Raw genomic sequence first — 23,221 nt, 5'->3', positions numbered from 1 at the left:
GTTCAGCCTTTTCTTATTGAGACCAATTAGAAATCCTGCTATAGAGTATTTCTCAGCTGTTTAAGAAAATGACATCATGAAATTAACAGGCAAATAGATGCAAACAAAAAAAATCATCCTTGAGTGAGGTAAACCAGGATCAGAAAGACAAATTTGTTATACGTTCACTTTCAATCAGATATTAGCCATTAAGTAAATGATAATCAAGCTACAACCCCTCAGACCCAGAGAGATTAGGTGAGGAGCAGATCTATACTGGAGAAGAATGGCTCTCCATGGGAAGAGGAAATAGAATAATCTTTGCAGATAAACTTTGGTTTGGTGGGGTAAGGAGCAAGAGGAATCAGGTGTGTGTGGGAATGAAGGGAAGTAAGGAGGCTGGAGACAGCTGGAATTGGGGGGAGCATTTGAAGGGTAGTGTGGAAAACTAGTGCAGTGGAAACCTCATGGAATCCATGAGGGTGACTCTAGTTAGGACTTTTGTAATGGAGAATATAGAGTCTGAACTCGCCATCTATTGTAGCTAGGCAAGACTTCTAGTGTTGAGACTGGGTTATATTCAGTTGAGTTGATGGCTGAGGAGGTCCCATGGAGATTGCTAAACATCCCAGGTTATACTAGGATGGAAGGTTGCTCTCTGAAGGAGACAAAGACCTGCAGATATAACTTACATGGAAAGATTATTGGAAGAGACCTCGACACCTGTGTACAGAGCCTGACATGCACACAGGGGTGATACCCCATCAGGTTCCCAAAGGATGGGGCAATGTCTCTCTGGATTACAACAATCCCCATTGCAGAGAACAACTTCCACACAGCCCATTGAATGCAGAGATAGCTAGCTGGTATGGACTTGGAGCCTTCATTCCTGAGTGCTAGGCTCCTTGGCACTAGAAGGTATTCTTCAGGTTACCAAAAAAGAAACCTGGGCACCAACCCAGGCCCCAAAACCTCCACCTATTATCTACCCTGGCTGCAATATGTGCTATAAATATATGCTGGGACAATGGTGACATAGAACTATGGAAATGGTCAACCACTGTCTGGTTTAGCTTGAGGCCCATGCTAGGGGAGGAAGCCAATGCCCTACACTTCCTGGATGCAAGGAACCTGAGACTGAATATTACAGAAACAAACCAAACAAGGCTGATAAAAAGTATTTAAAAAATAACATTGAAATGATTCCTAATGATAGCATGCTACACTTTTAGATCTAGATAGTTGTATCCCTCTGGCAATAAACAAGAGCAAATTCGTAAAACCAAACTACACCTCATTCAGTGAGACAGTCAAACTGTAGGTCTCCATCAGGCTCCTCTTCTCAGAGATCTGGGAACCCTCTAGAAGAGGAGAGGAAAGATTGTAGACTCCTACAATCCAAACCCCCAAGAGGGGATACCAGGAGAACATGGTCCACTGAATCAACTATTTAGGGCTCACATGGGCTCACAGAGACTAAAATAGCAAGCACAGGGCCTTTTTGGGTCTGCACCAGGTCCTCTGACTATATGTTATGACTTTTAGCTTGGTGGTTTTTGGGGACTACTATGAATGCCAGTGGGTGTGTCTCTGACACTTTGCCTGCTCTTAGAACTCTTTTCTTTCTATTGAGTTGCCTTGTTCAGCCTTAACATGAGGGTTTTGTCTTATTGCATCCTGTTTTATCCTGTTTGGCTGTTATTTCTTAGAGGTCTGCTCTTTTCTGAAGAGAAAACAGAGGGGGACGTGATCTTGGGGAATGGTGGTAGTGGGGAGCTGGAAGGAGTAGAGAGAGAGGAAACTGCTTGGGATGTATTTTTTTTTTCTATTCTGGAATGGGTCAGTGTCAAGGGGTAGTGTCATGGAGACATCAGAAACTCTAGTATGTTAATGTGTGTCATCCTGCCAAGCTTGGAATGCATTGTATGTGTTAACAGAGTTCTTAATTTGTCTAAATGATAAAAACCCAAAGTCAGACATAGAGAGAAATGCTGAGGGATCAGAGAGAAAAAAGAGCAAACCACCACCACACCTTACCTCCTTAGCATCTCAGCAGACAGAAGAGCAACTTTCTTATTCTCCCTGCTCATATCCTACTTCTGCCCAGCTATTTCACTTTCTGTCTGTCTATACAGACATCCAAACCTCTATGGTTAGCTAGTGGCATGCTCCATTCTCTGACCCTCAGACAGCCTTTATTTGTACAATCAAGATATCACCACAGTATGAGAGATTATATTTTCAATTTTAAAAAATGCAAAAGAAACTTGGCATTAGAACATAACAGGAACATGGCAAGCATTATTTCTAATGCAAACTCCAATCACCCAACATTACAACAGTAGATTCAATAATACTATCAGTTTCATCATTGTAAATGCTATACAGTTTTTGATGCTCCCAAATATAATGACATAAACAAATGCATTTATTGTGCATATCAACCCACACTATAGAGTGCTTACATATAACATGTGAACACACACCCAAACCAGAATGTGTACACATGCATACACCAGAGCACTCCATTTGTAACTTATACAGATATGTGTGCTATTGCTATTACCCATATAATTATCAATGGAAATATAACCTCATCCTCAAAATCAAGCAAGTCATTCTTTTGATACCCACTATAATACAATACACATATTTAATAATGAATTACATGTTATTTTAATAATCAATTCAGGTTCCATAGGTTCTCTTAAATGATTAGTGGATTCTATAAAACAACTTCAAGGCCGATTACAGTTGTTCATGGCATTTGTTCTAATCTTTCTAAAATTTGGGTCAAAAGGGGAAACAAATTTTTTTGACAAGGAGAAAGCAGAACATCTACTTTAAAAACTAGAGTCTGCTTTGCTCTTCTGGTTCCCACAGATACATAAGTTCCTAATGAATAACCATGGAGGCAAAGTTAATTTTATCTCATTCTAGTAAATTTCTCTTTATCCCAGAAAATTTGGCTCTCCCTACGAGGATTCCTGGGAAATATACCCAGTCACCTTATCTCTCAGCTTCTAGTACCCCAGTTATCCACAATCAGGGTAGAAGTGCCATTCAGACTTCTGGACTGGAATAGACTTGGGCCCATTAGGAATTTTCTACATCTGCATTGGCTGCTTTCTTAGGCCATGGTTTTCAAAGTATCATAAATCCAGTCATCCCCAGTTCTCTGGAAAGAAAGTTTTAGCATTTATTTGTTTAATCTTTCCAAAAACAGTCCAAAAGCATGACCCCAGCACAGGAGTCAAAATTGGATTTCTGGTCCCAAAGGACAAGGCTGCTGCTGGGAGAGTCTGCCTAAACCCTGGAACATAACAGGCACATCTGCAGCACAAGTCTATTAATAACCTGGGGAGGGCTCAGGAAATAAAGCTTAGCAAGGCTACTTCCTGCTCTCCTTTGTTTGCAGTAGACTAAAATCTGTGATATAGTGTAAATGATAAGGCAACTGTTTCTACAATTGCTAAAATGATAAACACACACACACACACACACACACACACACACACACACACACACACACGCTCGCGCACAATGGATTCCCATAGACCCCGCACCAACAGCTCCTGGGGGTTAGCTCTACCTAGAATCCACAGGGTTCAGGAAGTTCCCCGCAAATGACAGGAGATGTGACTGGAGACAGTCCACTCAGATAGAACTTCTATGATTACATTGTCAACTTTCCTGGGGCTATTAAATCAGTGGAGCAAAAAATAGGCACATTTTGGTTCATAGACAGTGAAGGCCGGGTGGAGAGAAAAGAAATGAAAATGGCCCAGCAGCTGTCTCAGGGCTCTGGCATCAAGGTGCATGCTCCAAAGCACTCTTTTGAGGCCTTTAATGGAGAGAATGGCTTATTGAGCACAGAAGTGGAGAAGTTAGGGGATGGAGTTTTAAAGACTTTTCTCATTCTTTATCTTCCCAGATGGGCTGTTTCCATCTATTTTTGGCTCTGTGAAGTCAAATCAGTCAGCTAATGTAGTCATTTTGGTGACACTGTTGCTCCTGTGACACCTGTCAGGAGTCAGCTTCACTGGTTAATCCTAGCATTTTCTATCCAGAACCCTCATCTGTTCATCTACCCATCATGTGCATCAGTCTAGCCTTGGGACACAGTGGGAAGCAAAGTTCAGAACTGTGTGATCTTGTTTAAACAAATTGTGGCCTTCTGTGTCACTGGAATCCCATTCTTTTACTTCAGAAACCACTTTCTGGTGTGCTTTCAGTCTCTGGAATTGACACTTATTCTATCTGTTTACTTTTAAACATATCACTTATCCCTTACCCCACTTTTTTTTTTAACTTAGTAAGCATGGCCCAAAACATTATATCAACATGGACTCTGCTTCCGATTTCCTAAGCCTCTGTTCTCAGTGTATCCATCTTTTCTAGCGCCCAACTCTCCTTTGTGGCTCTCCAAATCTTGATGTCTTGTTTTGTTTTTGTTTTTTACTGCTATTTGTCCCATTATAAAATATAATAATAATGCAAATCTAAAACTTCACCATGTCTTATTTTATTTTCAAAGGACAATCCCAAGCCATGCTCTTGCTCATGTGTGCTTTCTTTGTAATGTGACTGTGCCATCCCATTATCAGTGGTTGGGGGCTGACCTCTCTGGCCCATTTTCAACAAATAGAGCAGTACAAATGGATAGTGGATATTAGTAACCATGTCATGAAGGAACTCAGCACTAGCCTGATTGTCACTGAGCACATACTGAGATTTTGTGATCTAAAATCACCAGGTCATCCATATGGAGCAGGCACCAGTAGATGGTAAGGCTGCATTCCTGGTTGGGTTTCCAGTCACTCCATGTACCTGCTTCTCCTCTCTAATAGAGCTTGAGTTCCAATTCCCCATACCTAAAAGAACTTCTACTTAACCTTAGCCTCAGCATTGCCAGAGGCACTAATAATAAGAGTTTTCCACTACAAAACTTTGGTTCATCTTTGCATATCTAGATATTCGAAGCAACCATTAAGTAGCCGAACATTTGGAAATCTCGAGTCTAAAAGCCTGGACTGTGAGAAATATTGGTATTTCTGCTTCATATGGTAAAAAAGTTGTAGTGAACTGCAGGAATGTTCATTTACTTGAGTTGCCAATGGCTGTTTTTGTGCAATAGCATTAGAACTGTGACATTGTGACAGAGGTGAGTATATTGCTACCTGGCCACTTGAAGAAAATAAATATAAATTGTAGAACAATAAATAACCAAACAGATGACTTTCTGATTTTGATAGTTGATATTTACAATTTTATAACCTAATCCAGTCATGTAAAATTTTGCATTTGATTTGCATACTAGAGGTAACATAACATATGCACATGAGAAAGAGAGAGACAGAGAGAGAGAGAGAGACAGGGAGCACACAGCTTCCCAGTAAAAGAAATTTGAAACAGCAATGCATATGATTTTATAATTTTAATATGGAATTGAGTGTGAGGTAAGAGTCTAAAACAGAAAATATGCTCGTAATCCAATCCAGGGAGGATGTATATTCATAATGAAATTTTTAATTTTATCTGGAATAAGAAGACAGCTGATGAAATCAGAAATTACTGACTGTTCAGAACATTACAATTTTGGGAAGGGTTTTGAAGAAAATAAAGCAAACCCTATTTCAGATATTTAAGTAAAGAAATATTCTTTACAATCTACATCTAAACTAAGTCAGTCTCATGACAAGTTGCTCACAAACTGAATCAGCTTGCTTTATGGTTTCTAAAAGTGTTCCTGTGTGCCTGTGTGTGTGTGTGGGGGGGTATGTACATGCATGTGTGATACCTGCAGAGGCAGAAGGAGCTGGAGGTACAGGTGGTTGTGAGATGCCCAACATAGGACTAGGAAGTGAATTAATGTCTTCTGCAGGAGCAGCCAGTGTTCTTGACCAGAGCCATAGCCCCAGAACCTTTATTCCATTTAGAATTGAGAAAACTGGACAGAAGCACTTTATGGACTTAGAGCAATGGGTAGCCAATTCTTCTGACATTGCTCCATGCATAGCTATTAAGTCCCATTGTGAAATTCTTTTTTTAACATATTCACTCACATATATGAATATTTTGCCTGCATGTATGCCTAGTTAACACAGAGGCACAAAGAAAGTATTGGGTGGTCTAGAACTGGAGTTTCTGTTCATAATCTTCTGCAATTTAATTTCCCTAAAATTAGGTGTCAACAATCAATAGAGACCTCTTCTCTGGGTGATGTGGGATGTCCTTCTGTGTATATGCTTATCTTATTGGTTGATAAATAAAGTACTGTTGGCCAATAGGAAAGCAAGATAGGTGGGACTAGGAGTCCACAAGGATTCTGGAAAATGTAGTATAGAAGTCTTGTGATCCAGGAAGGAAGTGGCATAGCAGGCAGACTCAGAATATAATCAGGGAAAAAGAGGAAGTTGCCCTCTTCCTCTGGCTCTCTTTTCTACGGAGCACCCATATGATCCTGGGAAGAGGACACCAGCGGAAGGTGTCCTCGATAAGTCTTATAAAATACATAGATTTATGATAATTAAGACTGAGCTATCATATAAAAAATCCTAGTCAATTGGCCAGAAGCATTGTAAATGAGACTCTGTTATTTTGGGCACCCATGTGGCGGCAGAGATCAGGTGGATAGAGTAAAGATTTTTTGCTACATCTGAGTGTGCATTATTTCACTTACTTGAAGAGCCTAAATCAAGAGCAAACATACACCTTAGACATTTTTGACAGGTTCAAAATTTGAGATGTTGTTGCAGGTATTTAGGCATGTTTGAGGGTTTGCTGAATAAGAGAAACAACACTGAATAATCACTTCCTACTTCAAATTAGATGTTATGTTTACATCTTGTCTTCCTAACTGGATTAAACACCCTTTTAAGGCAGAACTAATGAAGATCTTAGCTGGAAATACTATAGAATCTTATGCATTGCAAAAAATACTTGTGGATAATAAGTTTTGATAAACAAGTAGGTTAAGGAAAGATAACCACAGCTGAGTCTCTTTCTCAAGTCTCAAGCTCTGATTTTTGGTAACTTTTTGGGAAATTCAGTCTTCTGTAACACAATTCTTTATTTTTAAAATAGAAACAAGCTTCTTTTACATGTCAATCTCAGTTTCCTCTCCTTCCCCTCCTCCCCTGTCCCCCAACCAACCCCCTATCCCAAACCCTTTCTGGTGAGGCCTCTCATGGGTGATTTTCAAAGTCTGTCATACCATTTGGAGCAGGGCCTAGATCCTCCACAGTGAGTCTAGGCTGAGAGAGTATCCCTCTATGTGGAGAGGGTTCCAAAGGCCATTCATGTACTAGGGTTAAGTACTGATCCACCAGTGGCCCCATAGATTGTCCAGACTCCAAACTGACCTCCTCATTCAGCGGGTCTGGAACAGTCCTATGCTGGTTTCCCAGCTATCAGTCTGAGGCCCATGACTAACCACTTGCTAAAGTCAGCTGTTTCTGTGGGATTTTCCATCTTGGTCTTCACCCCTTTGCTCATCACTCCTCCCTTTCTGCAACTGGATTCCAGAGTTCAGCTCAGTGTTTACCTGTGGGTGTCTGCTTCTGCTTCTATCAGCTACCAGATGAAGGTTCTAGGATGGCATATAAGGTAGTCATCAATCTCATTAGCAGATCAGGGCATTTAAGGTATCCTCTCCACCAGTGATTAGATTGTTAGTTGGGGCAAACCTTGTAGATCTCTGAACATTTCCCTAGTGCCAGAATTCTCTTTAAACCTATATTGACTCCCTCTATTATGGAATCTCTTTTCTTGATCTCTTCTATTCTTCCCCTTGCTTCTCCTCTATTCTTCCTCCTCCCTCATGTCCTCCTCTCCCCTCCTCTTCTCCCATTCTTTTTCTTCTAACTCCTTCTTCCCTCCCCACATGCTCTCAATTAGCTTAGGAGATCTTGTCCCTTTCCCTTCTTCAGGGGACCATATATGTCTCTCTTAGGGTCTTCCTTGTTTCCTAGCTTCTCTGGCAATGTAACACAATTCTTCATCATTTTTTAAATTTTGAAATAATTCTTTTCTCATTTTACTTACCAATCCAAGTTCCTACTATCTCCCCTCCTCCTACTCCCCCCACACATTCCCACCCCCCACACCCATTCACTCCTCAGAGAGGGTAAGGCTTCCCATGGGGAGTCAACAAAGTCTGGCACATCACTTTGAGGCTAGACCAAGGCTCTCCCTCCTATATCTAGGAAATGGGTTCCAGGAAACAAAAAAAAATAAATAAATAAATAAAAATAAAAATAAAAAATAAAAAACAGTTCAAACACTAGAGATAAATCCTGGTCTCAGTGTCAGTGGTGCCTCAGACTGCCCAAGCCACACTTCTGTCACCTATATTCAGAGGGCTTAGTTCCATCCTATGATAGTTCCCCTGATGTCAATCTGATGTCAGTGAGCTCCCACTAGCTCAGATCAGCTGTTTCTGTGGATATCCCCAATATTGTCTTGCCCTCTTTGCTCATATTATCTCTCCTCCTTCTCTTCAACTGTACTCTGGGCTGGTTGTGGTAGATTTGCTGAAGGAGGCAGAGGCAGAGGCAGGAGGTAATGTAATTCTTTAAAATTAGGATGGCGGCAACTTAAGGGAGTTATACACAGGTGTGCTTTTCTACTTTTTGTGAAGAACATAAATGATGGGCACACCACACACACACACACACACACACACACACACACACACACACACACACAAATATTTTTATCAGGTCCAAGTTTTGAGATAACAGACATTAACAGCTTAGTGGTATGTCATGACTTCTATGAAATACAAAGAAGTCAAAAGAATTCTGGGGGTAAATTCTCATGACTTTCTCAGGGATCTGAATTTGATCCTTAGTACTTCAGTGAAGTCAGTAACTTGTTGTTGGTGTGGTTGTTTTCCCACAACCTGGTTGTTTCAGTTGTGAAAGAGTTAAAAAGCTTTTTTTTTGTGGTTGTTGTCCCTGCTGTTTTCCACTCCACAATCACAATAAGCAAGGATTTCCAGGTTTGGAGGCACAGACTTTATTTCTGCTTCTGGTTTCACTTAATCCTACTGTTAGGGAAACAAAAGGTTGAACAAAGCTCTACCTGAGATCTAAATGGCTCAAGGTCCTTCGCACAGTACCTGCTTGCTGATATTCTTCCTGGCCTTGGGCCACTCTGAGGGTGATTTATTTGAGCAACCATGTAAAGTGAAACATTGTCAAGACTGTCCCAAACTGCAGTCCTAATCAAAGCAAAGTCAACTAGAGGCCTGCTGTGACCTGCTGTGTGGCAACCACTCTTCCCAGGGGAGTCTGTATGTTCTCTGCCCCAGCTTTATCCTGTTGCCAATGTCACAACTGAAAGTTCAATAGCTAGTCAACTTGATTCAATAGAGATTTTTAAAAAACATCCTTAAGTCTCATTAGAAACCAAAGTAGCACAGTAATTGAAGGATGAATCTTAATGCAATTATGATAATTAAAACAGCAGCTTAATTTTAAGCTCTGGGAAATGTTCAGCCCAGTGCTCAGACATTTGGATCCTGAGCTATACTGGTTAATAACTTAGATTTGTACTGCAAAGCAGTCAAACGTTAGAGTTTAGCGGGTAAAATTTACTGACTACACACATTCAAATGGTTACTATATATTTTGAGTTTATTGTTTTTACTGCTAATAGGATTCTTGAAGTGATCTTTCTCAAATATAATACAGTTCTATTTATGGATATCTTCACCTGCCATCCCCTAAATGCCAGGATTAAGACGTATGATGAGATTAAGGTGGATGCTCTACAAGGAGTTGTAATCTTCATGGAGGGGACAAACAAGAATCTATATAATAATTGCATGCTGGGACTGTTTGCGTAGTAGCCTTAGAGAAAAATGAATCAGTGAGGAGTGGGAAAGGAGCTGGGTGTGCTGCTGTTCCCCCATGCAAATGTACACAAACAGCACATACCCCTGTCAACAGAGTATTTGACACAGATGGAGATAACGACTGGGTTATTCTACAGCCCTGACTTCTAATTCTTAAGTGTTGGTGTTGGGCTGGAGATCGAGAAAGGTGTGGAGAATGGACAGTAAACAACACCATCACTCTCAGGAGTCTGGAACTCTAGGTGAAAAAGTCAAGTGTAGGTTTAAACTGAACCACCTGTCTTTGATTTTAGCTTTCCTACCAATTTCACAGAAGGCAGTCTGCTCTGACTACAGGGACCATACTATCAAAATGCTTTCCACATGTGGTGTTCGTTACTGTTCTACATGATCTCATGGCTGCACATGTACCATTCTGAAGCTTTTGATCATTGATCAACTCCTTTGTTATAGCTTTGATTTCTATTTTCCATCTTAAATATTTCATCATATAAGATTATGTGTACTCACTCCATCTCTATACATGGCATCAAGAATGGAAGGGGAACCTTTTCTGTAAGCATGCACAGACACAAATGCTATCAGAAGTATTGGATCTGTAGATAAAGTGACTTGGAATTGTGATTTAGTTTTAACATTTGATTCTAATATCTAGGTCTCATGCATATGGGCAGTGTACTTAGCTTACCATTTATTTCATAGATTTTATATTTCTGGTGAAGAGAGTTTCTACACATATTCACATACATGTTACATATATGGACACAATTATCCAATTTCTCTGAAGGATTTCATGTAACACTGCCCTGAAATCCACCACTGATCACCTGAGCTTTCAAACCAAGGACAATCAGGGAACAGTTGATGTCAGGAAGTGCTTTATCCACCAAGTCCTCATCTTCCAAAGAATAGAATATGTAAAGGGAGACCCAGTATTATTGATGCCCTCCTCTAGACACCCATTAGCCAGGGAAGATTATGTCCTATCACAGGAGATGAAAGGAAGTCAGGGCCATACCCAGAACTCTGTCATGGCTTATTAATGATGTTTCTACAGTGAAGTCAACATTCCTCTGGCTACTTACTACCACCTAAGTTGTTTATTCTCCTTCTCTCCTGCCCTGTGGCAACAGAATACAGAGAGAACTGTCAGGTATCACTGGGGCTTGGGAACTCCCTTTTCTCTCAGGTGTAGTTCTAACCACATGGGACCTTTGTGTGCCCCTTTTCCCCACTAATCTGTGCATGCCATTTGTTTATTCTAAAACAAAATCATCAAGCCCATAGAAGACAGACAGAAGGGGATTTACACTTTACATGGACATGCAGAAATATGCATAGGTAAAAAATTCAGATGATCTTAACAGCCAATATAAAAATGCACACTAGCATATCAATTCAGCAACTCTCCTGTCTTGTATACCATACAGCAACACATCAGTAAGGCGGATAGCAGAACCTCACCTGTCCAGATCCTAACAGTTTCAGTTCTCTTGGCACTAAGGAAGTTCATTGAATCTTGCCAAGATTAAGAGTGCATTGTACAGTTCTTCTGTGACTCGGGGGTGGTTGTATGTAAGGTGCCTAGATGCAAATTTTTATCCCTCATCTAACCAGCAAAAATGCCATTATCCTTAAGCATGAAAAAACAGAATACATTTCTGTTACTTTCATCTCAAACTCAAAGTGCAATTTGTAACCACTGATTCTTATTCAATGATCTTAGAATCATACTACTTAGAGTGTTAACGTCTTTTCTTTAACTGCATTTTCTTTCTTTGCATTTTTTCAATCTCTTTTCTGACCTGCTACTGGCACAGTCTATTGGCACTTCTAATACACTTGATAAAATCCCTTTCTTAACCAATCTTGAGCCAGTGCTGAGAAAGAAAAGGCACTTGATGCATAAAGGGCCTCCGAATGATTTGTCCATTCCTGTGTGAAGATGCTTGCAGTCAGATTATTTTTGTTAGGAATAACTGTCCCAGAGGAGTGGGAGCTTTTCTTGAGAAGTATCTGAAAAGACAAATGTGTGAGCCATCACTGACTCCACTTGCTTCAGGAGCCTGGTACCCACTCCATCAGACCTCTAAGAATCAGTGAAAACTTGTCCCCGAATCACCTGATATGTTCACAGAGCTTATTCAAAACCCACAAAAATGTGCCTCTAGATGCTCTTTATAAAGATCCAGTGCAATGCTTCAGCAACGAGGACATGAGAGAGAATTACAGTAGACCACAATAGTCATCATATAGGCAAGCATATATTGCTTGCATAAGAGACACGTTACTTTCTGCAGTCAAACTCGGGTGGTATATTGTCATTCTTTTCAGCATTTGAGACATTTCAAGCCTAAGTCCATGAAGGCAAACTGTTTCCAGCTTCCTCGTGAGAACAGAAATAGATGTGACTGGCATTTGTCATCCTCTGAAAATTCCTTGTCAGTTTACAAAATGACATTTTGGTTGACTTTACTGTAAAACCTCTACCATGTTTCTTACCAGCTCAATATTGTCACTGTCTAGCTCCTACCAAAATCCTAAAGAAAGTAATGCCTCACTTTGCTTGGCACTCTGCCTGATGTAACAAACTGATCAGGTGGTCATGTGAAGGACAGAGTCCAGGCTTGGGGCCCAAGCATCCTCAGATTTTCCCAAGAGGCTTCCTTTCCAGGCACTGGCTGCCAGTTTACATCAGATTTCCAGTTTGTGAGGAGAGAAGTTCTGTCCTTGTTAGTCCCCAAGTGTGTTTTCTGAAGCACAGTAAACATGTAGAGCCAGTAATTAATCCAGATCTTGGTACCCTTGTGTTTGGGAGAACAACATCACCAGACTACGGGTTTTAAATTTAAAGAAAAAGGAAAAGGGAAGGGAAGGGAAGGGAAAGGAAGGAAGGAAGGACACACAACATGTCTAAATCATGAAACTAATGAGTACAAATTTGAAATTTAGTATCTTCATCTGATGAACTTATTTGCCACTAAGACCTGATAAAGAGAATTATGTGAATTAGGAAAAATCTTCTCAGACCTTGCCAATTTTTAAGACTGGAGTAAACCATACACTCAGTAGGCTAATTAACTCTTGATTGATAGTCACTGAAGGGCCATTGCAAATGTCATGTATTTTCTACCAGTGCTTAGGGGGCCTCAAAAAGCAAGACAAAACAAAACACAAAACATTTCCCTGGGGGCTCCTCCTGATGACATTTTATAAAGCTTGCAAATCTGAAATTTGATGATTAGTAAAGAACCACTGTTACTTAATAGAACCATCTGGAAAAAAACTGAAATGCTAGAAATTACTGTGTCTAAATGCTGAACTTTTCTTTTTATTTATTTATTTATTTATTTATTCATTCATTCATTCATTCATTTTTTATTTTTACATAAGGGCTTTTGTAGTCCAGGCTGTCTTCAAATTGACTATGTAGTTGAGGCTGGCCTGGAACTCCTGATCCCATTGCATCCAACCTACCAAGTGCTAGAAATATCTGCAAGTGCCACCATACCCCAAAAGGACAAATTTAAAATTTTATTTTTGGAATGTGCTAAATATTGGTGCTGGCAAACTTTCTATGTAAGTTCCCCACAGTTATGGGAAGGCAGGACTAGGCTTGGATCTGGAGAAGGCTGAGGTAAATGTGTGATGGGAGATTATTGCTCACCAGTTCCTGACCCTGAAGGAAAGAGGAACCCATCCTGGTTCAACGCAGTTAAGCCTTGCCTCGAATTTTCCAGTAAAAACTCACAGGAATGCAATGTCTCTTCCACTGAAATATTAGCTTCACCAACTAAGGATTCTTGAACTTCTTGTTCACTCATATGGAATTAGCAAGGGACAGCTATTAGCTGCTTCAACAACCTAGCCCTGGTGTTAAATCTATATGTAAAAAGACAATACAGCTGAGACATCTTAGACAAAATTAATGAATTGATGACAAAGCTACTGGGACATGGAGGTTATGACTTCATTGTAAGCCAGGTCCATACAACTCCTCAAACAGAGTGTGTGTGAGGATCATCAAAACAATAAATTCAAGGAACAATAAGATAGAGAACATAACCAGGCCATTTATAATTCATTCCACAAAAGCAAACCACACATCACAGTTACATTATTCAAGATAATTTGGATATATAACTTTTTTGGTGTCAGTCTTACAACTTGTAAATTTATATTTTATTTAGCATTATCATGTGTATGAATTGAGTCTGTTTGGAGAACCTCTGAAAGCCAGAAGGCTGCCTATGGAAGTCAGTTCTCTTCTACTGTGGTAGCTCTGGGCATTGAATTGATGCCATCAGGCTTGAGCTACAGATGTTTTTACCTGCAGAGCTATCTCAACTGCCCTGCTTTGTGTTTTGTTTTGTTGTTGTTTTGCAAAGATGATACAATTATATCACTTTTCCCTTCCCTCCCTTCAAAGCCCTCCCATATAGTTCCTCTTGCTGTCTTTCAAATTCATGGGTTTTTTATTTAATTGTTCACATATATAAACGTATGGACAAGTGTATATGTATAAATACATATTGTCTTAGTCACTGTTCTATTGCTTTGAAGAGACACCATGACCACAGCAACTCTTGCAAAGGAAAGCATTTACTTGGGGCTTGCTTACAGTTTCAGAAGTTTAGTCCATTGTCATCATGCCAAGAATCATGGCAGCATGCAAGCAGACATGGTGCTGGAAAAGTATCTGAGAGTTCTACATCAGGATATGCAGGGAGCAGGAAGAGAGAGCCACCAGGCTTGGTTTGGGCCCTTGAAACCTCAAAACTCAACAGCAATGATGCGCTTCCCCAAGAAGATCACACCTCCTCTAACAAGGTCATACTCCCTAATCAATTCAAACAGTGCCACTCCCTAAGCATTCAAATATATGAGACAGTGTACAGAGTCCATTCTTATTCAAGTACATAGATACACACAGGCACACATTTCTCACTATGCAATACATGCTAGGATAAACCCTATAGGTGATATATATATATATATATATATATATATATATATATATATATATATCCTATAGGTGATTTATATATATTTAATTACACTAGGTCCAAAGCATGATTCTTATTTATATTTGTAATCACTATGTGATCTGAGAATTTAAGAGAAAATGTCTGTCTAAATTTATTCTTATTTAGCAGGTTTGCAATTCAAACTTCCTTTCCTATCTTTTTCTAAACTTTAATTACAATTACTTACATGTATACGTGTGTGTGTGTGTGTGTGTGTGTGTGTGTGTGTGTGTGTGTGTGTGTGTGTGTGTGTGCTTCTGGATGCATGTGGGTGGGCATTCACACCACAGTATGTTTGGAAGTCAGAGGACAACTGGTGGTGGTCATGCTTCCCTTCTTTCATCATATGTGTTCTGGTGATCAAACTGTGGCCATTAGGCTTGGCGGCAAGTGCTTTTATTTGCTCAGCTATCTTGCCAGTCTTTCTTTGCTTCACATTCTATATTTTCAAGAAAATCACCGAGTCTGCCTTCAGATCCAGTCCCACACCATCTCCCCTCTCCTTGCTGCTCCCCCAAACCTGCCCCCTTTTCCTTCCCTGCTCCCCTGCTCCCCATACCTGCCCCTCTCCCTGCTGCTCCCCCACACCTGCCCCTCTGCATGCCCTGCTCCCCTGCTCCCCACACCTCCCCTCTCCCTGCTGCTCCCCCACACCTGCCCCTCTCCCTGCTGCTCCCCTGCTCCTTCAAACCAGACTCTTGTTCTTTTTTCTGTCCCTGCTCTCCTAGTGGCCTCAGCATTTTTAAACAACTAAGTTTTTGTTTCCAATTTTGGTAAGTTTGTTCCTTCTTTCATAATTTTAATATGTATTCAAATAATTGGATTATTTTTATTGAAATGACTTAGTAGAATCAGAAAAATATTTTAATGTACTTAAATATTTTATACATAGACAATATGTCAGATCACAAATATTCTTGTGCAGGACACAGCAGGATTCTGATTTCTAATTCTTAACACACATAATTTTTGGTTGTTACATCCCATCTTCCTTTCCTTCTGGCAAGTATCTAACTGTTCTAGAAAACTATTTCTAAGTCTAATTTCGTATCATTTGAAAGAATTAGGAGATATGGCTTTGTTGAAGTAAGTGCATCACTGGAGGTGGGCTTTGAGGTGTCAGAAAGCCAAATCTAAGTCCAAAATCTCTCAATTCCTGCGGCCTGCAGATCCAGTACAGAGCTCACAGCTACTTCTCCAGCAACATGTCTGCCTGCAGGCTGTAATGCTCTCTACATGTTGATAATGGACTAAAACGCTGAAACCATAAACAAGGACCAATTAAATGCTTTCCTTTATAAGTGTTGTTCGGGTCATGGTGTCTCTTCTTAGCAACAGAACTAAGACATCTCTTCTTTATTCCTTGGGTACTTATACATATGCACATATCCACAGAATACACACACACACACACACACACACACACACACACACACACACACACAGTTAAAACGTAAAATATTTTTTAAAAGACAGCTCAATCAAAAAAACTATTATGGATTTTTTCAATGTTAGTGCATGAAAATTGGGGTAATTAGAAATAGAACTCTAACCTTTGATAACACACTCACCTCCTTCTCCCAGCCACTATCTTCTCTGCATTAGAAAATTATCTGTTCCTTCTCTGTGACAAGAGTGACTTTGGGAATACCCATCCTTATACCTCTATTTGACAACAGAAACCATGTTCATCAGCTTTCTTACCATGGCACATTCCTGGACAGCCACTAAAATCAGACAGTAAAGCTTTCATCCAGAGAGAAGAAGCAACTGTTTTTACCAGGACTTTCTGCATTTATATTAAAATGGCAGAACCTCACTCTTGTGCTAGATACCAAAGAAGTGTATATGATAAGCACCAACAATAACAACCTGCTCATTTGGTGGCAGCAAATGGAACCTATTAGTGTGTCACAAAAATGATCACTTAGAATCTACAGCCTAAGAGACCAGGTGCTGGCACAGAGGTGAAGGATGCTTGCAGCCTCAGCCTTGGGATGCTCACAGACTCCTAGGGAGGGTGCGAGATACCAGTCAATAGCAGCTTAGTCTGAAACACTCAGTGTGATATGAAAATGCACAGTTCCTTTTGTATTTATACAGCAGTATCCATAGTCATAGATCACAGCAGTATTGTATATGTGCCCCAAGGATAAAATTTACAGACGCTTGAACTCATGTTCCTGCTAAGCATTCTATATTCTTATCTGTATACACAAAAGGTTCCCTTACTATCAAGACATCCTTAGAAGTGAGGTTATAAGCACATCCTTCTCCTCCATACCGTGTGTACACTCTGGAAGGCAACTGACATCACTAGCCTGTTTTCTAAATTTTATACTCTGGAAAACAGTTTATTACCACTCTGTCCCCAAATTATGTAGGACTACCTGTTCAGTAAACTCCAAGGACCAGTGCTCTCACGTTTCAAATTCAGGTTTAGGGAAACCCACTAGCTTTTTAGCTGTGAACAGCTGGTCATATGCACAGTAACCCAGGGGCCATTCAGAAGGCCATAGTTTTCCCAGGAAGACCACTAAAAAGAAAAAAAGTGGCATCAATAACACTTACCTGAACATTCAGAAGGAAGTTTACCCAGCCATAAGGAGCCCAATCACATAGCCACAGTTTAAGCAATGCAGTGCCTAGAATTTATGCAAATAAAGACTACGGCTAGTAGTGCTTCCATCCAAATCTTCTCTGTCCACTCAATAGATTTAGCTTGTGTATTCACAGCTAGATCAAATCAGCCATGCAGTTATATTGTAAGTATTGTGCAGAAGTTGTTGAGGACATACACAAAATTCACTTCTCAAAAAGTAGGGAATGTGGCTTCCAGGGAATGTATAACAACCATAAGACTGTAGTATAAAAAATCCATTGCAAAACCAGTGATCATCTTAAGGGTTGTGGAAGATCATAGGGAACAATTACCATAATACAGATAAATGGATTCCAGTGTGACTCAATGTAGTGGGCACATACTTAAACATACATGGGGTTAACAAAGTAGGGAACCCCCACACAATGAGAAGGACAACAACAAAGATCATTGCTTAACCTGTTTTGTCAGAGCTGGTGGTCATGGTATTGGTAGTGATGGAGGTGAAGGTAGTCTTTGCGCTGTCCTTGGCAGTGACAGATTTCTGCTTATTTTTCATGGCTTCCAGTGCTTTGAGCTTCTTGGCATGTTTCGTGCCTTTGTAGTGGGCCGCAGCCTGGCTCTACAAAGGAGAACACAATGAACCATGCAATCAGGCTCATTTCTAAACTGGCATTCTCTGTATTACTGCAAATACAGACTCTCTTTCAATAACAGGTACCATTCAAGCTAATGCTGGCCAGGGCTGTCTTAGAATGATGCGTGGAAAGCAACGGGTATTCAATTCCAAGAGGCAGAAGGAAGAAATATCCAGTTGCTTCTCTTATGAAGCTGGATATTAACACAACAACATTTTCTTTTTGGAGTGTGGGGTGTAAGAATTTATACTTGCATTGCCTTTGTTCTGGTCAAAGAGATACTGGGCTCCCAAGAAGAACTAACAAAGGCTCTAGCAGAGTCATTCTTGCTTTCTCTGTTCATAAAACATGTTTTCTCTTACTGCAATGTGACTGATGGCCACTCATTGGGTTTGCAAGAAGGAGTCACCTAATCAAGAATGTGTGCAGTCAGGAGGCTGAACTTAAAACTCAAAAGCAAACCTGGGGCAGAAGTCCAAATGGGACATGGAGAAGCAGGGGGGATTTCCTGATTCTTTCTTCCCTTTTGCTTCCTACCAGGGCCTCCTCAGAGAGTGCAGAATGGTGTTTCTCTCCAGCATAATACTTATGATGAGGAAGCTCTGTGGCTCTTAAATATCTAATGAGATCAATGCAGTTCTTTCTCTGTGGTTTCTGAGATTCCTTTTAAGAGCCAATCTGTATTTCCTAAGGCTGCTATTTATCACAAGGAGCATTTGCCTAGACACCGCCATTTACATAGGTTTGGCTAGTTTGAAACTTGAGACTTTCCTGCTTCTGCCTCCCCAGTGCTGGGATTTATAGACATGCAGCACTTCCCCTGGCATATTTTCTTAAAACTGTTTTTAAGAATTTTCAGGAGATACATTAATTGAGACAGAAAGTCATCTGTTATGAAATACTTATTTATTAATGTTCAGTGAGAAGATAAAAGCCTTTGCTGCAATGTTACATAGGTAAACAAGGGGATTATTAAATCCCAAAGTTTTGCAGAACAAAAATTTATAGGATTACTTAAAAAATCTAACTGAAGGACTATTTCTTTTGGGTTACCCATTACTTCCCATTGTACATTCAAGTTAAATATTCTATTTTACTAGCAAAATAGGCAACGATTTCATCATATCAACTAGAGAAACCAGGGCCATTAATTTTATTATATTTTAATAAATAAACAAATATTCCACACCTTAATTTGAATCATTCTGTAAAGATGTTCTCAAAGGCCTAGGTACCTTTATTGAAAGAACACTGGATAAGGAAATTATATATTAGGAATAGTTTGAACAGAGAGCACACTCATGCACCAGGTATACATTTCCAACAACACAGAACACTAGAAGACATAGTGTGAGCCCAGCAAGAAGTTCAAACATGCTGCAATTAACTGAGAAGTCAGTGACAGGTTGCATTGCCCTGATCCTAAGGGAGAAAACCACTCTGACAGAATACTTTGTTTCTCTTGCCTGGATCTACTTTTCAATTCACTGGTTGCACTACAAGTGAAGGACAAACAACAGTAGTTTAAATTTACATGGGAGTTGGATGTGTTTTTAAGATCACTGTTGCACAATATCCCTTAAAACAAAGAACTTCCCACTGGTAATTGACAGGAATTTTTTATATGTAATACATATTTAAAAGTTCAATTTTAATCAACAAGACCATCATCTCCACTTATCTCTTCAAAATACACCTATGTTTCAAATGTTGAGACAAATTCATTGTGCAGGCCAGATTGACCTGGGCCTCACATTTGGGTTGTTCTTGCTTTAGCCTTTTCAGTGTTGAGTTACAGGTGAGTTGCAGACATCATGCTCAGCTTGAAAATGTACATGTTAAAAAATCCTAGAAAAATACACATTTTCAGAGAATTATAAGATATTTTCTGTAATATAGCTTGCTCTAGGTGAATGTCTTTCCTTTTGAAATGAAGACCCTTGCTACAAAAGAATCCTACAACAGAATGAGAACAGTCGACAAAGAAAGTAGAACTTTCTCTACACAGGTGCAGAGGCCTGCGGCTCTCTGGTGACTCAGGAAGACTCAGGATGAGACTGACAGAATGAACAAGAGTTGGTAGGTTCTTGATTGGCACATCTGGTATGTTGAGATTGAAAACATAACAATTAAAATGCATCCTCACACTCATGTTCACCAAGTAATAGCCTTGAAGGACCATGTCAGTCACTTTGGTTACAGATCTCCTAGGATTTTTTGACTAAGCAATTAAGTCTGAATCAGAAAAAAAAGGAGTCAAATGGTAGAAAGGTGTAAGTGCTGTGGGGATGTGTAGAATTTGAGAGAAATCTTCTCTTGGGGCCCTCCTTGTTTCCTAGGGCAGTGTGGATTGTAAACTGGTAATCCTTTGCTCTATGTCTAAAAATCATGTATGAGTGAGTACATACTATGTTTGTCTTTTTGTGGCTGGGTTACCTCACTCAGGATGGTTTCTTCTAGTTCCATCCATTTGCCTGCAAATTTCAAGATTGTTTTTTTTTCTGCTGAATAGTTCTCCATCGTGTAAATGTACCATATTTTCTCTATCCATTCTTCAGTTGAGGTGCATCTAGGTTGTTTCCATATTCTGACTATTTCAAACAATGCTGTTATGAACATAGTTGAATATATGTCCTTATGGTAGTAGTGTGCATTCTTTGGGTATATGCCCAGGAAAGGAATTCCTGGATCTTGAGGTAGACTGAATCCCATTTTCCTGAGAAATTACCATACTGATTTCCAAAGTGGTTGTACAATTTTGCACTCCCACTAGCAATGGAGGAGAGTCCCTCTTTCTCCACATCCTCTCCAGCATAGATTGTCATTGGTGTTATTGAATTTAGCCATTCTGACAGGAGTAAGATGGTATCTCAGAATCCTTGAGCAAAGTGTGAGCACTGGGTGGGGAGAGGAAGGAGGTGGGAAGGGAATAAGGGGAGAGGGGAGGAGAACAAGAGGATTGAGACAGGGGAGGAATAGAGGAAGGTAAAAAAGGAGATGCCTTGATAGAGGGAGACAGTACAGGTTTCGAGAGAGGTCTGGCACAGGGGAAACGTTAGGGGATCCACAGGGATGACCCCAACTAAGAATCTAGGCAGTGGTGGAGAGGATACCATTGATGTCCTTCCCTTATAATGAAATTGATGTCTACCTTGGTTACCATTCCTAGAGCCTACATCCAGTAGCTGTTTGAAGCAGAAACAGGCACCCACAACTAAGCACTGAATACTCCTGGAATCCAGATGACAAGAGGGAGGAGGGATGAGCAACGAAGCCAAGATGGTGCTGCAGAAACCTGCAGAAACAGTTGACCTAACCTAGTGAGAGGATAGAGACCCTACTCATAAAGCTGCACAAACAGCATTGTACCAAAGCAAGGCCCCTGAATGTGGGTGCCAGCGAGGAGGCCAAGATAGTGCATGGGACCTCTAACAGTGGAGCCAGTCTTTAACCCTAGAGCACAAATGGACTTTGAGAACCCATTCCCTATGGGGGGTTACTATTGCAGCCCAGATACAGCAAGGAGGCCCTAGACCCTCCCCCAAATGATATGACAGACTTTGAAGTTCCCTGGTGGAGGGCTTCACTATCCCTGGGGAGGAGTTGGGAGATGGATTGGGGGGTTGGTGGGGAACATTGGAGGTTGGGAGTGTGAGGGAATGGGGGGATGGGTATGTAAATATGAGTAGTAATTAAATAATTTAAATAAAAAAAGAATTTGAGAGAAATGGATGGCAGTGGTGAAGACCAGCAGAGGAGACTGACTGTGGTTGGGTGTCATCAGGTGTATGCTTACAATAGAGGTAGTAGGACAGATTTGAAAAAAAAATAGTATAGATTTATAACCATCCTAGATATTTTGAATCTTATTCAACTGAGTTTTCATGGAGTTTGGGAACAATCCTTGGGGCATTCTGGTATAATAATTTGACATTCTAATCTATGCCTACTCACCCTAGTTGCTTTGTCTGCCTTGATTCATGGGTGTGATGGTTTATGTGAAGGTTTGGAAATCTAACCAATTCGCCTTACACTGAGGCCATGTTACTGACTGCAGAGGTGATTCAGCCATATCTCTCTATCTGTGTCACTGTAGACAAGGCTCAAGCCTGAGCAGCAGTGCTTCTGAGGGAATTTCAGATGCATCTCTTGGCAAAGACCTCATCTGCTTCTTTTTGGGACATAGAGATGCAAGTCAATCTTGCTATACACCAGCATAATCTGTTCCCTATGAGGCTATTTTGAGTAGTAATCAGTCAGTTTCTGAATTAAATCATTCCAAGAAACATCAGAATCCTGAAGAGACAAGCAAATGTCCATTTTTAAACACAAATGATGTCATCATCAAGTCAGCAAGTATGCTTATAATTGAGATGACTTCAGGATTCTGCACTTCATAACTAAACAGAATCATATGCACAGAAGCCAATATAGAAAGAAATGTGCTGTAACAGCTGCCTTTAAAAGAAGTGAAATGTGAGACCATGGTGTCACAGGAATTATTGCATGGATATAAATCTTGAGCTGGCATATGACATCAAAGAGCTTAACAGGTGTCATCCCAGAAGCATGTCCTGCATAACAGAATGATGCCGTTCTAAATGTTGCCTCTACACCCTGCTTCTCAGTGCTCTCATGGATTTCCTCATCTTCAAGTTTTATTATGCATATTTCAAGCTGTCTTTAAGGCAGGGCAAACCTCAGCTTCCAAAGGGGCTACCATTAATTTGTAAGTGGCTAACACTTGAGAGGGGATTTGTTTATTAAAACACACAGCAGCAGTTTACTTATGTAAACAAGAAGCTTCATCAGCATCCTTAGCATCCTGGGAGATTTTATAAGGCATGCCATGTTATACTTCTATAACCAGTTCCTTATAAATTTATGCTTTGTACAACTTTTAATTGGTTGCTTCTCAAAAATTAAGGTTTTTTTATGTAAGCATGTGTACCTGGTTACCACAAACAATCAATGTTTAGGGGCTTATCTGGTCTTAGTTTGTCATATCATGAACTATCATACTCCTTAGTCCTGGTGAGGAATTGGAAAAGTGCACACTTTTAGTGTCCATTCTAGACTTATGGGATCAGAAACTTTACAGATAGAAGAAGGT

General features: G+C 40.2%; 1 protein-coding gene across 1 annotated transcript in view; it reads right to left on the bottom strand.

Moving 5' to 3' along the window:
* Znf385d (zinc finger protein 385D) overlaps nucleotides 1-23,221 on the bottom strand; it is a 262,576-nt gene that overhangs the window by 75,004 nt on the left and 164,351 nt on the right. The window contains exons 3-5 of the mRNA XM_035452553.1: nucleotides 17,930-18,092; nucleotides 10,116-10,139; nucleotides 1,716-1,804 (exon numbers count right to left, since the gene is read on the bottom strand). Of these exons, the coding sequence (XP_035308444.1) occupies nucleotides 1,716-1,804; nucleotides 10,116-10,139; nucleotides 17,930-18,092 (276 nt within the window). The remainder of the gene's footprint in view (nucleotides 1-1,715; nucleotides 1,805-10,115; nucleotides 10,140-17,929; nucleotides 18,093-23,221) is intronic.

Source organism: Cricetulus griseus (assembly GCF_003668045.3).
Source record: "Cricetulus griseus strain 17A/GY chromosome 1 unlocalized genomic scaffold, alternate assembly CriGri-PICRH-1.0 chr1_1, whole genome shotgun sequence".
Lineage (NCBI taxonomy): Eukaryota > Metazoa > Chordata > Mammalia > Rodentia > Cricetidae > Cricetulus > Cricetulus griseus.
The sequence above is the reverse complement of the archived record's forward strand: the minus strand, read 5'-3'. Positions and strand labels throughout refer to the sequence as shown.